Genomic DNA, 14,955 nt, shown 5'->3' on the forward strand with positions numbered 1-14,955 from the left:
AAGAGTGTCTCAGGAAGTCAAGATAGGTAGGACTTAGGAGTTAGGGTTGAAATTGTGAGCAGAAAACATAATAAACTTGAAAAAGTTATCTTAAAATTAATATCTTAGGTGATTTCTTTTAAATTTAAATAATAAACTTCATGAACAGAAGTTTAACACAGCAACATATAATCTAAGCACCACAGGAAGTAGTTGAAAGAGATTCATTAGCGGGACATGACAAGAACTGCACTGTTCAAAATAAACTTACTTGGAGAGCAGAGCAATGTTTTGTCCATGGAAACAGCTCACCAGGTTAGAATCCTACCAACCCCAAATCCAGATAAGATTGGGTTGAAGGCAAAAGTCCAGCTGTGTTTTTACAAATAATGCTCCCTCATATAGGTAACTGTAGATAATCCAGAAGTAGGTGTGAATGGAAGCTTTAAACTGCATAGTTGTTAGCTAGAAGTTTAATGCTTCTCCAAACATCTAATAAGTTATTCTTTACTGGGATGTGAGTTAAGTATATAACGTAATACATTTTCACGTATGAAACTACTACCACAATCAAGGTAGTGAACATGTCTATCATTGCCCTTAAGTTGGGAACAAACAAATATGTCCATTCATACCAGTACTGGGACTGTAATAAGGTTTTTTTTTTAAAAAAAAAAAAAAGGTAATGAGGCATACAGGAAGAAAAGGAAAAAGCAAAACTACTTGTTTCCAAACACGGATATCTGTATAGAAAATGTCACGGATTCAAAACTCTTGAATTGGGCTAGAGAGATGGCTTAGTGGTTAAGGCTCTTGCCTATGAAGCCTACGGACCCAGGTTTGACTCCTCAGAACCCATGTAAGCCTGATGCACATGGTGGCACATGCATCTGGAGTTTGTTTGCAGTGGCTAGAAGCCCTGGTGTGCACATTTTCTTTCTCTCTCTTTCTCTTTCTCTCTCATAAATAAAAAATAAAATATTTCAAAAAATCTAGAACTAAGCAAGGTTACAAGGTAGAAGTCTTTTTGTAGATAAGCAGTATATATCAGTTATTTTCATGTTGCTGAGACAAAATCCCCAACCATTAACAACTTAAAGTTGGAAAGGTTTAAGTTTTGGCTTACAGTTTTGAGGGGAAGTCCATCATGGTGGGAAAATCATAGCAGGAACAGGAAACCAGAATCACATTGTTACATCCCCAGACAAGTAATAGAGATTGTGGTGATCGTCTTTGTTGCTGACACAAAACATGTGACCAGAAGCAGCATATGTAAGGAAAGGACTTATATCAACTTTAAGTCTTGAAGGGAAGTTTCATTATGGTGGGGGAAGCATGGCAGAGCAGAACGCTGACCATCACATCTTGTCACAGCAGCAGGGGAGGAAGTAATCTGAGTGAGCTAGCAATACCCAGTGGGCTGCACTAATAAATCCTAAGGTCTACCCCCCATTCATACACCTCCTACAGTAAGGCTCCACTGCCCAAAAGCTCCACCAGCTGGGTCAAGTATGAAGTTTTATCATAAACACATGAGGATTGAGGGACACTCCACATTCAAACTACCATAGAGATGAATGCTGGTGTTTGGCTGTCTTTCTCATGTTTATACAATACAGGACCCTTAGCCCAAGGAATAGTACCTCCCACAGCTAGGGTGGGTTCTCCTGCCTTAATTAATCTAACCTAGAAAATCCTTAACAGGCAAGCCAAGAGATTTCTTTTGATTCTAAATCTTGTCAAGTTGACAAAGATTAACCATCACACATTGAATAACTAGTAGTGGAAATACTAAAAAAAAAAAAAAAAAAAAAAAAGACACTAGTGTCATTCACTGTAGCTCGCGAAAAATGTAGCTTGAGAAAAAGTAAAATACTTAGGCATGAAGCTCATAAAGAGCTGTATAATAAGTTACAAAACACTATCGTAAAAGAATGCCAGACCTAAGTGAACAGAAATATATACAATGTTAAAATGTTAGTTCCACCCAAGTTATTATACATTTGACTTGATTCTGAGCATAAAACTTATAAATATTAGTAAAGATGTAAGTTTCTAAAATCTTTGTCTTTCTCTAATTTCTCAAACCTCTGTGGGAAGTCAAAGGAGGTGGGATAGCCACAGCATCCCGGCACTGTGCCTGCGCTGGTGAGTCAGGTGTGGCCAGCTGTGCACTGCGAGAATGGGAACAGGCGGAAGAAGGGAGGGAGACTCAGTGCATTCAGCAGCCCTTTCCCATCCTGTTGGGCTAGAATGCAGGTGGAGGAGCTGTCACTCATGTGGCCTTGGATTATAAATTGCATTTTCTGGGCTGGAGAGATGGCTTAGCGGTTAAGCGCTTGCCTGTGAAGCTAAGGACCCCGGTTCAAGGCTCGGTTCCCCAGGTCCCACGTTAGCCAGATGCACAAGGGGGCGCACGCGTCTGGAGTTCATTTGCAGAGGCTGGAAGCCCTGGCGCGCCCATTCTCTCTCTCTCCCTCTATCTGTCTTTCTCCCTGTGTCTGTCGCTCTCAAATAAAAATAAATTAAAAATGAACAAAAAATATTTAAAAAAATAATAATAAAAAAAAATAAATAAATTGCATTTTCTGTCTCTTGTATCCCAGAAGGAGCCTTCTCTGGTTCCTACTTCAGATTTTACTCCCTAGTAATCTAATTACTGCTATGTGCTAATCTAGGCATTTGAGGGCTTGAGCCTGGGTAAGAAAATGGATCTCTTCATTCACTGTCTTGCCAAGAAAAAGGTTAATAAGTTTGATGAAAACTTTACTTCCTCCAAGACACTTCCCTTGGCTCTTAGAGTACCCAGCAAGTGTTCTGCCTTCAGTGAATTGGTTGTTGATGTAACAATATCAAAATCAACGTGTGTCTTCCTCCTGTCTCAGCCCTACACCCTGCAGAGAGCGGGCCTGTGGTAGGCAGGTGCTCTGTAAATGTTAGTTGCATTGTTCTGTCTGTTTCCTATCCTTGCCACATCCTTTCACCTTTGTCTTAATCCTGCCTATGAAAATGGAAGAGCACTCCCTTCACTGAGCAGAAACTCCGGTAGCAGAATAGCGATTGTCCTTCCTCAGGATGGGCTAAGCTCCTTTACATATTCTGCTTCTAATTCTGTTCCTCTTATCAAGGTTCCAAAAAAGTCAGCTTGTCTTTATTGCACACAGGCAGTGTAGCTGGCAGGCAGGGTCCAGGCTTCACCCAGAAGAAAGTCATGAGCTTGAGAACAAGTAGCAGGTGAGGGCTTGGGGAAGGGAGGAGAATTTCAACTACTCTGAAGGCTCTGCCAAAGAGGCAACATCTATGAAGACACTTCTGGGTTAGGCACACCTGCTTCTCTTAGAAATGATGCATAAATTTACCTTATTATTACTAGTAGCAATAGTAGTAGTGTTTTGGTGAGGCCAGCGACATGAGCCAGGACCTTTTAGATGCTAGGTAACTCTCTACACCCCCAACTCAGAAATGAAATTTTTAAGAAAAGAGATATTTCCCCTTTGATTTCTGTGATAATGTGACCTATGTAACCCAGCTGCCTTAATGTCCAACAAGAAAAAAATTGAAGTATTTGAGCTCTTGTTTGTGTGGGTGTGGTTCCTGTCAGAGGTCAGGGCACTCATAATGAAACCTGTGGGAATCCATGTACCTTCAGGTGAAAAAGTGCCCAAGCTCTTTAGGGAGCTAATTTGGGGAGCATCAGAGCTTTCTTGACAACCAGCTTTTTCTTCTTTTCCAGACACTGTGCATCTTAGCTAACATAGCAGATGGGACAACAGCAAAAGAACTAATTATGACCAATGACGATATCCTGCAAAAAATCAAATATTACATGGTAAGTCTTTGTCCTCCTTCGCTGTAGAATTACTTCAAAACAAGTTGTGCAAAGGAAGGAGAATGACAGACTACTCTTTGAAAGATTCCAAGAACTTTAGTCCATCAACGTTTATTGGTAATCTTAGCCCTGCCACCCCACTTCTCACCCATATCACCTGCTGACTGCTTCCCTCTTAAAGACCTGAGCTCTTGGCTATCTCCGAGTACCCTCAGTCCCTGTCTTTCCTCTAACTCTTCAGTCCTGTAGATGAACCCTCTAGTTTCCTGGTACCTTAGTACTTTGAGCTGTTTGTTTCCAAACACAGCCTGCCACTGACTGCTGTGGTCATACCCTATGTCTTGTCATCCCCAGAAACTGCCACTTGCCCAAATCTGGAGATTGAGAAGTGGGATGCCCCCACCTTTTTTCATTTTGTCAGTGTCTCCCAGCAGAAGTCCAAACATGAAGGACCCCTTCCAGCCCCCCTTTTCCAACAGACCTGTCTTGTCTACCTGACATCTGGATACTTAACAATTATAGAGAAAGGCACAAGACCAATATGAGCTAACCCAAATGGGCACTCGGTCTGTTTTGTGTTCTTCAGCCATTATCTAGTGAGCTGGTGGTTCCATTCTCCACAAGATAGGTTCCTTATCCTCTCCTCATTCTTTACAGCTTACCTATTCACTCCCTATCACTCTTCATGATGGCCTTAGTTCTTTGTTTTAATTAAGAGAATGCAAGTCAAAATTCCACATGGCTCTCTGGAATAAATCCCTCTGTGTAATGGCCTTGAAAATGGAGTGTGACATGACCCATCTGTGCCCTTAATGCATTTCATTTCTCTTCCTTACATTCCATATGCTCATCTCTTTTAGCTCATAAACAAGGCCATGCTCTTTCCTGCCTCAAGTTCTTTATCCATTGGCCTACGAGCTAGGACACATTCCCTCCCCCTCCTCCTCATCATTCAGATCTCAGCTGAACTTCATCTTTGCATCCTTACCTCTGTAGGTTGTTAGAATACTGTCTCCTTCCTTCAGAGCACTTCATCCAGTTGCAGTGACACACCCTGTGTGTTACTAAATGTCTCTGTCAAAACATAAACACCACAAGAGCAGAGACCATGGTCATTGAGCCATTAAGGTATAACTATTCCCTACTGCTGTTCAGAATCCTAGTTTTGGTTTTTGTTTGTTTTTTTTCAAAGCATCTTCCAGACATACTAGCTTCTTCCTACCCCTAAATCTATTCTAAACTACTTCATCTCTATCATTCAGTTTAAGCTGCTCTGTCTTGTATTCTCCACTTACATCAGACTTCGGCACTCTTGGAAACATCTCTCCAGGCTTCCATGACATCATACTTCTCACACCCTGTCCTCCTGCCTTCACTCTCTAAGAGCTGGAATTAGGAATGTGCCACCATGTCCAATGTGCATTCTTAATTTAGCTTTCACATATGGATTAAAAATGAAGGGCTGGGAATGGAGAGATGGCTTAGTGGTTAAGACATTTGCCTGCAAAGCCAAAGGACCTTGGTTTGATTCCCTGGGACCCATGTAAGCCAGATGCGCAAGATGGTACATGTGTCTGGAGTTCATTTGCAGTGGATGTAGGCCCTGGAGCATCCATTCTCCCTCTCTCTTTCTCTGTCTCTCTCTGTCTCTGTCTCAAATAAATTAAATTAAAATGTTAAAAATAAAACAATGGAGGTGTGGTGGTGCACTCCTTTAATCCCAGCACTTGGGAGGCAGAGGTAGGGAGATTGCCAGGAGTTCAAGGCCACCCTGAGACTACAGAGTGAATTCCAGGTCAGCCTGGGCTACAGTGAGACCCTACATCAAAAAACAAAAAAAAGGGGGGGGGGTGCTGGAGAGACGGCTCATCAGTTAAAGGCGCCTGCTTGCAAAGACTGAAAGCCCTGGCTCAGTTCTCCAGTACCCCTGTAAAGCCAGAAGCACAAAGTAGCACATGCGTCTGGAGTTTGTTTGCCATGACAGGAGGCCTTTCACTCTCACTCTCTCTTTACAATTTTTTTGTTTATTTATTTATTTGAGAGCGACAGAGAGAGAAAGAGGGAGAGAGAGAGAGAGAGAATGGGCGCGCCATGGCCTCCAGCCTGTGAAAACAAACTCCAGATGTGTGTGCCCCCTTGTGCATCTGGCTAATGTGGGTTCTGGGGAATTGAGCCTTGAACCAGTGTCCTTAGTCTTCACAGGCAAGCACTGAACTGCTAAGCCATCTCTCCAGCCCAAATAAATACATTTTTAAATGAATCTGAGGCTTTGCAATCATAATTGGAACATGGGGTAAGTTGCAGTTTGATCTAGCTTTTGTGAAACTCTGATAGAAATGAGTAAATTCATTAGTCCAGAAGGTGACTGTGTTCTATAATTCTTATTTTCAGCAGGAAGTATCAGGAAAATAAACCACTTACAAATTGTATGTGAAAGTCTAGTTGTTAGAGAACTCCCTGGCAGTATGATTTTCTTCCTAAAGGAATTATTAGACTGTTTGACTAAGATAACCAGTAGCTTAAGCTTGTTGCTGATGGTGACTTGAAGGCATAGATTAAGTCAAGAGCATAGACTTGTGTGCCACTGTTTCTGATACACAAGTTGGCATAACTTCACACTCACCAGTGCCTCACAGTTGCTTCTGTTGGTATCTCTTGGCAAAGTCTGCACTTCTCTGTTTACCACATATCTCTCCATTCACTATTGATTTTCACCCAGTCCTTAGCCTCATTAATGCTCACTTAGTAACTCCTCAAGACAGTTTATGACCTCTGCTTCAAATGTGTAGGTTCTTGGAATTACGTGATGGTATGTTACCAAAAATATGAAATGCAGTGAGGTTGCCTCCATTTTGATTCTTACCCCTTTTCTGTATCACTAGGGTCATTCACATGTCAAACTCCAGCTTGCTGCTATGTTTTGTATATCAAATCTCATATGGAATGAAGAGGAAGGTAAGAGATTACTGAGGCTTGTTCTGAATATCACAGGAGGAGAATTTCACATAGGGAAGCCAGAGTGCCCCTGAAGTCCTGGGCAGAAGCCCTATTCACTAGGACCAGCCGTGTTACCCCATATAGTCGTCTTGGTATGGGAATCAGTGGAACTAGTCTGAGTCAGCTGGACACTTAACTCTGAACCCCCTTCAAGCCAGCACAGCACTGGATTCCAGGGGATGAGGGTGAGAAGGAAGTGACAGTCCTTGTCCTGGGGAGAGCTAATGAAGATGCTGAGATGCACTTGAAGGTGAGAGAGAGAGATGGGACACCTAGGGATTGTCTGCAGAGAAGCGTGATGGCAAAGGGTGTAGGGGGTGAGCTGGGGAAGCTGCTAGGTGGTTAGCAGCCTTTCTAGGTGAAAGGCTCTCTACTCTGGTTGTCTTTTAGATTTTTACACCAGGCAATTAAATCAGACTCTGTAGTGATAGGCTGCAGGCACAGGTGGTTCTTAAGGTCCCAGGTGATTCCCTAACAGCCAAAGCATACAAAACAAACATACAGGAGAGTACTGGATCTCAGTGCTGGTTGGGTGCATTAGAATCACCTGGGAAATGCTTCAAATACAAGTTTCTGCTCTCTACCTCTAGAGACCTGGTTTGCTGGGCATAGAGAAGGCCTTGTATGAGTGAGCCACTAGGCTCCTTAGTGGGGACAAAACTGAGTTGATGAGGGAGGGGATAGTGTATTCACACTTAGCAGTTGTGTCCAGAGCAAAGTAGAAGGTGAAACTCGATTCAGTCTACAGGCCTAGATAGCAAGGTGAGCTCCGGGAAGACAGGCCAGGCTTCCAGAAGCTAGTTGGAAGACAGAGTAATGTTACAGAATTGGTGACTTAAGTTATGCTAACCAAGAGACGGCAAGGAGTGCTGGGAGGAAAGAGGAGAGGAAAAAAAAATAGAAGGGAAGAAACATGACCTCTTTGGAGTAGGAAGAGCCTGGACCGGCGAAGACTCTGGATATATCTTAGAAAGGTGGCCAAACTGGGGCCCAGTGACAGAGGATCTTGTGTGAAGACTCTGACCTTGACCCTGTAGTCCATGGGAAGAATTAGTCCAGCAGCAGAAGCCAGGGTAGACTTACAGGAAGGAGGGCCAAGAGGGAGAGAGTAGGTAGGAGCTTGTGAGGATGTCCAAGCACGACAGCATGGTGGGATCCAGCCATGTAAGGGGACAGAGGGTGGGGAGTGAATGACTGGAAAGGCTCGAAAAGAACAGCTGCCCACATCGTGTTCCCAGTAACCAAGTAGCTTTCATCTTTTAGGTTCACAAGAACGCCAGGATAAGTTACGAGACATGGGCATTGTAGATATTCTACACAAATTGAGTCAGTCACCAGATTCAAACCTTTGTGACAAGTGAGTATCAACAGAAAGAAGCCATTATCTGGGCCATATTAGATTCTTTTATGAAAGGTTTGAATTGCTTAATAATTTACATTGCCAGCCTTTTAAAATCTTGTTATATTCTTGGAGTTCCTTTTTAATTTTCTGTGAGCCAGCTGTGACATTTGAATAAGATATAAACTAAAACTTACCAACTTATTAGAGCCTCTCATCTTATTCTGAATTAACATGAGTTGAGGCCATTTCAATGGGCATCTGGAGAGGATCCAGAGGCTATTTCCCTTGCATTTCCTTAGCCATAAAAATAGAAATGCTAGGGAGGCTCATCACCATTTCCGAGGAGAAGGAAGCCATATATCTAGAGACCTAGCCAACCTCAAAATAGCCAAACAATGCTTGTCCTGTGCTCATAGCAGCCTCCATATTCCATGTGCTTCTGCATATAATACCAGCAGGGAACATCAGCTCTTTCACCCTGCGCACAGTGGGATAGCTTAGTGATCTGGCTCTGCCTTTCTCAATTCACCCCTACTCCTACTTCTGTGCCCACCTGTGAGGTCGCCTTACCTGCTTGCTTAGGATATCATACCTTTATGCACTTAGGCATCATGCCATCCTTGTTCCCTCCCATTCAGATTCCCACTGTTAGATTTTGATTTATTTATTTAAGAGAAAAAGAGGGAGGGAGGGAGAGAGAGAGAGAGAACTGGTGTACCAGGGCCTCTAGCCACTGTAAACAAACTCCAGACACATGCACCACCTTGTGCATCTGGCTTACGTGTGTCCTATGGAATTAAACCTGGGTCCTTTGGCTTTATAGACAAACACCTTAACCACTCAGCCATCTCTCCAGCCCCCAGCTGTTAGATTTTTAAAAATTGCCTTCACTTGTTTTAGGCATTGTTGATAAAAAGGTAAATAACAGGATGAAATCTCAGGCAACTTAAATTCCAGTTCAAAAGTCAGGCACTAAGCAAATAGATGTATAAGACAGTATCAAGTAATAGCAAATACTAAGAAGAAAGATGAAGCAAGGTAGGAGAATGAAGAGTAAAGAGGCCCCCCCCTCTTTTTCTCTCTCTCTCTTTTTCTTTCTTTTTCCATATAGATTGATCAGTAGAGGCTTCTCTGAGTCAGACAGTTCATCAGAGACCTGGGTAAAATAAGGGAGTCTGCTACATAAATGGTTACAGGAAGAATATTCCAGGCAGGGATCCCAGTTAGTTCAAAGGCCCTGAGGCAGCAGTTAACATAACAGGCTCAGAGAGAAGCAAGAAGAGTAGTGGAGCTGGAAAACAAGAATGGGCTTGGGAAACGTGGTGATATAAAGGATCCAGGTCTAGAAGGGCCTGTGGGCTATGGCCAAGACTGGCTTTGATTGAAAGTTTAATAGAAAATCATTAGAGAGTTTTGAGCAGAGGAGACATTATCTGATCTGGCAGTTAGGTAGAGGGTTATTTATAGTAGGGAGTGCAGGCAGGGAGACAATTAGAGCTGGGGTGGAATTGGATAAAATATTGTGAGGTGTTTAAATTCAGGATTTAATCTCAAGATAAAATCAGTAGAACTTGTTTATGGACTCAGTATATATTTTATTACTATTATTATTTTGGTTTCTCGAGGTAGGGTCTTGCTCTAGCCCAGGCTAACCTGGAATTTAGTGTATAGTCTCAGGGTAGCCTTGCTCTCATGGCTATCCTTCTACCTCTGCCTCCCTAGTGCTGGAATACAGTTGCGCACCACCATGCCTGGCCTGAATGTATACTTGAAAGAGAGGAAAAGAAATTGGTTAGGTTTCAGCCTGAGCAGTTGGATAGAAGATACTGACTTTCACCAAGGTGGTGAGACTGTGGGAGAAATGGGTTAGACTGAGCTGTTTGTATGTGCCAGCTTTAGGGTACCTGTTCATATCCAAGAGACTTGGAGGACTAGGAGTGGAACCTGGGTGTGAAGTCACTTCAGGAGAGCAAAAGAGGGAGGTGAGAAGAGTGCTAACAACCAAGGGCTGAGGCCCTCCGTCATGAAGGGAGGATAAGACTGCTCCATCAGAAGAGTACTAGCAACAACTCGTGGGACAGGCAGACACCCAAGCGCCCAGGTGTCCTGAAAGCATGGGAAGGACTTGCCTGTCAATTCAGAACTTACCAAGTTGTCACTCTTCCAAGAAACCCTGCCTTTCCCAAGTGTTTCCTTGGAACATCAACCAACAGAACACAGCACACGATGTCAGCTGTTTGTTTGCCATGTCAGCACTTAGGATCTACTTGAGGAAGCTGCTGTTCCGGAGCAGGCTGGGTTTCTGGCTCCCTGAATCTTAACCATCCTGTAGATAAGAGGAGACCAGACAGTGGTAAATTGCAGCCCAGGCTGCTGGTCGGATAAACATAGTATCAAAGTAAAGTCCAGGCCAGCTTGAGCTCAAGAGCTGGAACCTCGGCCTCCTTGCCTGGTTGCTGGCTTAAGTACATAGGCTTTATCAGCCCACCTCTTCTGGCTGAGAGCAAGGTTGCCTAATGGGAGGGCTGGTCTTGCTCATACTTATCTAGAAATATAAGCACTTCCACTTAAAATTGCCTATAGAATGATCTAGAATGCACAGGGGCCTCATCAGCCATAGAGTAGTTCTGACCTATACATTGCTTTAGGCTATTCTGGTACTGTTTCTCCAAATTTGGATGGCACACACATTTTCAGTTCTTTTCATACTCAAATCCCCATTGAAAGAAAAGGTTGGGGCTGGAGATATGGCTTAGCGATTAAAGAGCTTGCCTAAGAAGCCTAAAGACTTGACTCTCCAGGTCCCACATAAGCCAGACACACAAAGGGGTGCACATGTCAGGAGTTCAATTGTAGTGATTGAAGGCCCTGGCACACCAATGCTCTCTCTCACTCCCTTGCATAAACAAAGGGGGACCAGTCTGTTGGGCTTGCCTCAAAATAAAAAATAAAAAAAGTGGTCAGCTGGTAATGGTGGTGCACAACTGTAATCTCAGCACGAGGGAGGCTGAGGGGATTTTTGTGTTTGAGGCCAACAGGCTGTAAGTAACATGTTTCCCTACATAATTAGACATTGTCTGAAAAAAAAGATCAAAGTGTGAGTTGCCCAGCCTAAGTCTAAGTAAAGATGCTCTAGCGTTCGGAACCTCCCATCTGGAAGACTAGAGAAGAACAGCTAGTAGAAGTAGGGCAGAGGTGCAGTCTGCAGCCGCAAGTCATCGTAGCCAGCTTCTGAATGCGACTCAGGAGGGATTTGACAGGGTGGCTTCTTTCTTTCTTTGGGCAAGGGACAGTCTCAACCAGGCTGGCCTAAAATTCACTGTGTAGCCTGAACTAGCCTGGAACTTATGATCCTCCTGCCTCAACCTCTCTAATGCTAGGATTACAGACATGCACCTCCACCCTCAGCTGCATTGGAAGCTCTAGAAAGTAATACAGGATCCGAATAAAGTCCTCACGCATACACAATGACATGGCACAGTAAAGTCTGTCATCTCAAGAAGGCATCTTCCAGGCTCCCATGTCCTTACTATTCCTTGACCGCCAACACACTTAAGATATTTGGAAGTCCTCCATTGGACTCAGAGGCCTTCAGGTTGTCAGGGGCCTGGGTCTCTTCCCTCTGCCACAACTGCTCATCTTTGAGGGATTTTTTACTCATGACCTTGCTCATTAGTAAGTATTCATTCATAAGCTTGCTTCTAAAGTGTCATTATAGAATTCAACTTGCTCATGTCCTGGGGACAGTCTGACTCTAGGGCTTCTGTTATGATAGTTTGGACATTTCATAACTTTTTCTTTTATAGCTACATGATTGCAAGAACTCTCCTTAATCTGGCAGTTTTAAAACTGTAAATTAATATCAGGCATGGTGACTCATACCTATGATCCCAGCACTCAGGAAGCTGAGACAGGAGGATCACTACAAACTCAAAGCAAGCCTGGGCTGCAGAGTGAGACCCTGCCCCAGAAAAGAAACAAACAAGCTGAATGTGGTGGCACACTCCTTTAACCTCAGCAGAGGTAAGAGGATTGGTGTGAGTTTAACCTGTGTTAGAGTGAGACCCTATCTCAAAAAATAAAAATAAATAACATAAACATTCAAGAAAAAATCCTATAGAGTACATCCATTACTTTACATAGAAACTGCATTTGAGTCTAGCCACATTTATTTGGTATTACTTTTATCAGCAAGTAGCACCTGAAGACTGTAGCCTTTTCTTTTTGTAACCTCAGGGGGAGACCATTTCTAAAGCCTCACTTCTAACTCTACAATTGCATCTTCTTTACAACTTACCAAACTGTAACCTTCTTCCACAGTTGTGAGTCATTTGAACGGTGAGACAGTCTCATCCCACAGGCTCAGGACCTCTTTCATGTGCCTCCTAAGCAGCACCTCTGTGCCCTTTCCTGGGTCAGCTCTTCCTGCTAGCTTCCCAGCACCCTGAGCATCCTACCCTAGTCTTGTGCACTGATTGTGATAGCATCCACATGGCAGTGAGAGTCCCAGTCCATTGTAGCTGTGAGCTGGTAACAAAGGAAAACTATAGACTTCAGTGTATCTAAGGGACTGTGGAATGCCACCAATTTAAGGGTAAGAGCAGCTGCCTCGGAGGGCCCCAGGAAGGATATAGACAGAGAGGTTTGAAGGGTCTGCTGACTGCAGGTCTCTTCCCTTTAAGGTAGGTGGTTAAGTGGACTCAGTCCATTTTCCTCTGGAGACCTGCCTTTTTAACCCCCTCCCCTGCCCCACTACCACCATTGAACCATGGGTTTTTTTTCCCCCTCTGTTAGACTTCTGAGCTGATGGCTAACAGGAACTTTGTGATTTCAGGGCAAAGACGGCACTGCAGCAGTACCTGGCATGATGGAGCATCCCTGGGCACCTGCGAGCATCCCACATCCTTGTCTAAGGAAGTTCAGGAACTAGCCTCATTTGATTCCTTCTATTTGCACAAGTCACCTTGGACTGCAGGGAGCTGTTTTGCAAGAGCAATTTAGTAGGCTTAGAACTCAAATTCATCTTGAGAACTTTTTTCGAGGTAGTAATTTCCTCAGAGGACTGTTGTGTTTTGTTTTGTTTTTCTGAGCTACCTGGACTCTTTATTAGAACAATCATTTTCTTTTGGACCTACAATTTTTTGCCTATGCTGCAGCCACTTTGTGAGTGAGAATGAAGGGTATGTGTGTGTATGGGTGTGTGTGCGTGTGTAACATGAGTCAGAATGAATATATGTGTGGGTGAGGGATACCTCAGATTTTTCTTTTCTTATTTTGTGTGAAAATCTCTTTTCTACAGATTTTCCAGGGTTTAAGCATTGCTTGCTGTATAAAAAACTTTACTGAATTATATACAGTTTGAATGAAATGTTATTTTAAAAACAAAACAATTGTTTAGTGTTCCATAAAGGTTATGTTGAATTTTTGGTCAGATGAATATTTGTAAGTAAAAAAATATATGCATTTCTGAACCTCAACTTACATAGATTTTCTTTATAAAAAAAAAGAAAAGAAAAGAAAAAGAAAAAAAAAAAGTTGGCTATAGTTGGCCTGAATAACAGGCACTCTCCATGGTGCTGTGCAAACTAGTAAGCTAGCATCTTACTGCCGTAAATATTAGCAGGTACAAAGCCTTTTCTCTGCCTAATTTAAGAAGTTCTCAGGCTCCCAAGTCAGAGGGACAAGGTGGAATGGAGTGAAGTAAGATAACACATTCATCCAGAGGTGTTTGAAACATCAAAAGAAGTAAAAGCCTAGCTGTGACCTCGGTGGGCTACCTTTGACAGGAACTGGGGACAAGGAGCCTCCCAACTTCCCTCAGTCCTATCATTGATATGGCAATATCTCCAGGATTTAGAAACAGACTTGGAGCCTTGTGCTCAGCGTGAAAGGAAGTCTCCACTTCTTGAAACAAAGTCAGATTACTTTGCTTCCTCAACAGCATGGAGCACTGTGAAAGTAGAGTGTTCTACAGACATCTGTAGACAGACAAGAACAGGATAGTCTAGACAGCTGTCTATCTCTTAGTATCTCAGCAAATTATGTGCAGTAGCTCAGGATTGATGGTTGGTCATCTTTCATAAAATGAGATCTACAATCTTCTCCTGAAGGTTAAGAGAGGGGAAGGGAATCCTCCAAGCATGGCTGAGGATGAATGACTTCTTTTGACAGTGAGTACTGCTTAACCCTTCTACCTATGGCACCTGCTCCAATTTCTGATCCCTTCAAGGTGAACTCAACAGAGGTTGTTCTCAGCTGTTTGGAGATAGACCTGGTCTGCCTTTTCCTTAGGCTAGAATGAGACCAGAGGCATGGCAGCTGGCGCATGAGGTCTGTGTTTCAGAACATTGTGGTGAGTGTGTATCACTGACAGAGGCCCCATGCCCACCCACCAGTCACTCCTGATGGGGCTGCTCATATTGGAGCTGCCCTATCACCAACCTGCACCTTCCTCAGAAGACTTAAATATGATTGATTGAAAATGAATGTTTTAAATATGTTTGATGCAATGTTTTCTGTCCTTCAACACAACCACCCAAAATGCAAATGCAGAGACTTACAAGTTTTTGTTTTCAGATTGCTGATTTTTAAGTCTGTTACTCTAGGAACTTGGGTTTTATATAGATATCAGAGTGCTACTGTGAGAAAAATAGTTTAGAGAAAACCTATTTGTTGGGAATTAAGCCTTATTTAGGGCCCGCTCAGTCATTTCTAGTGCTGAGAAAATACCCTCAATTAGCATGTGTAACACAAAACGCTATGGTGTTGGTATAAAAAGGTACTGGGTAAATATGAAGAAACTAATAAT

At 43.1% G+C, this 14,955-nt stretch overlaps 1 protein-coding gene across 3 annotated transcripts in view; it reads left to right on the forward strand.

Annotated features, from left to right (window-relative positions):
* Armc8 (armadillo repeat containing 8) overlaps positions 1-13,499 on the forward strand; it is a 123,751-nt gene extending 110,252 nt beyond the window's left edge. For all 3 annotated transcript variants that reach the window (XM_045136454.1, XM_045136453.1, XM_045136455.1), the window contains 4 exons: positions 3,713-3,808; positions 6,691-6,763; positions 8,069-8,162; positions 12,982-13,499. In XM_045136454.1, coding sequence (XP_044992389.1) covers positions 3,713-3,808; positions 6,691-6,763; positions 8,069-8,162; positions 12,982-13,015 — 297 coding nt within the window. In that variant the 3' untranslated portion in view covers positions 13,016-13,499. The remainder of the gene's footprint in view (positions 1-3,712; positions 3,809-6,690; positions 6,764-8,068; positions 8,163-12,981) is intronic.
* The last annotated feature ends 1,456 nt before the right edge of the window (positions 13,500-14,955 follow it).

The sequence above is a fragment of the Jaculus jaculus genome, chromosome 17 (assembly GCF_020740685.1).
Source record: "Jaculus jaculus isolate mJacJac1 chromosome 17, mJacJac1.mat.Y.cur, whole genome shotgun sequence".
Taxonomy (NCBI): domain Eukaryota; kingdom Metazoa; phylum Chordata; class Mammalia; order Rodentia; family Dipodidae; genus Jaculus; species Jaculus jaculus.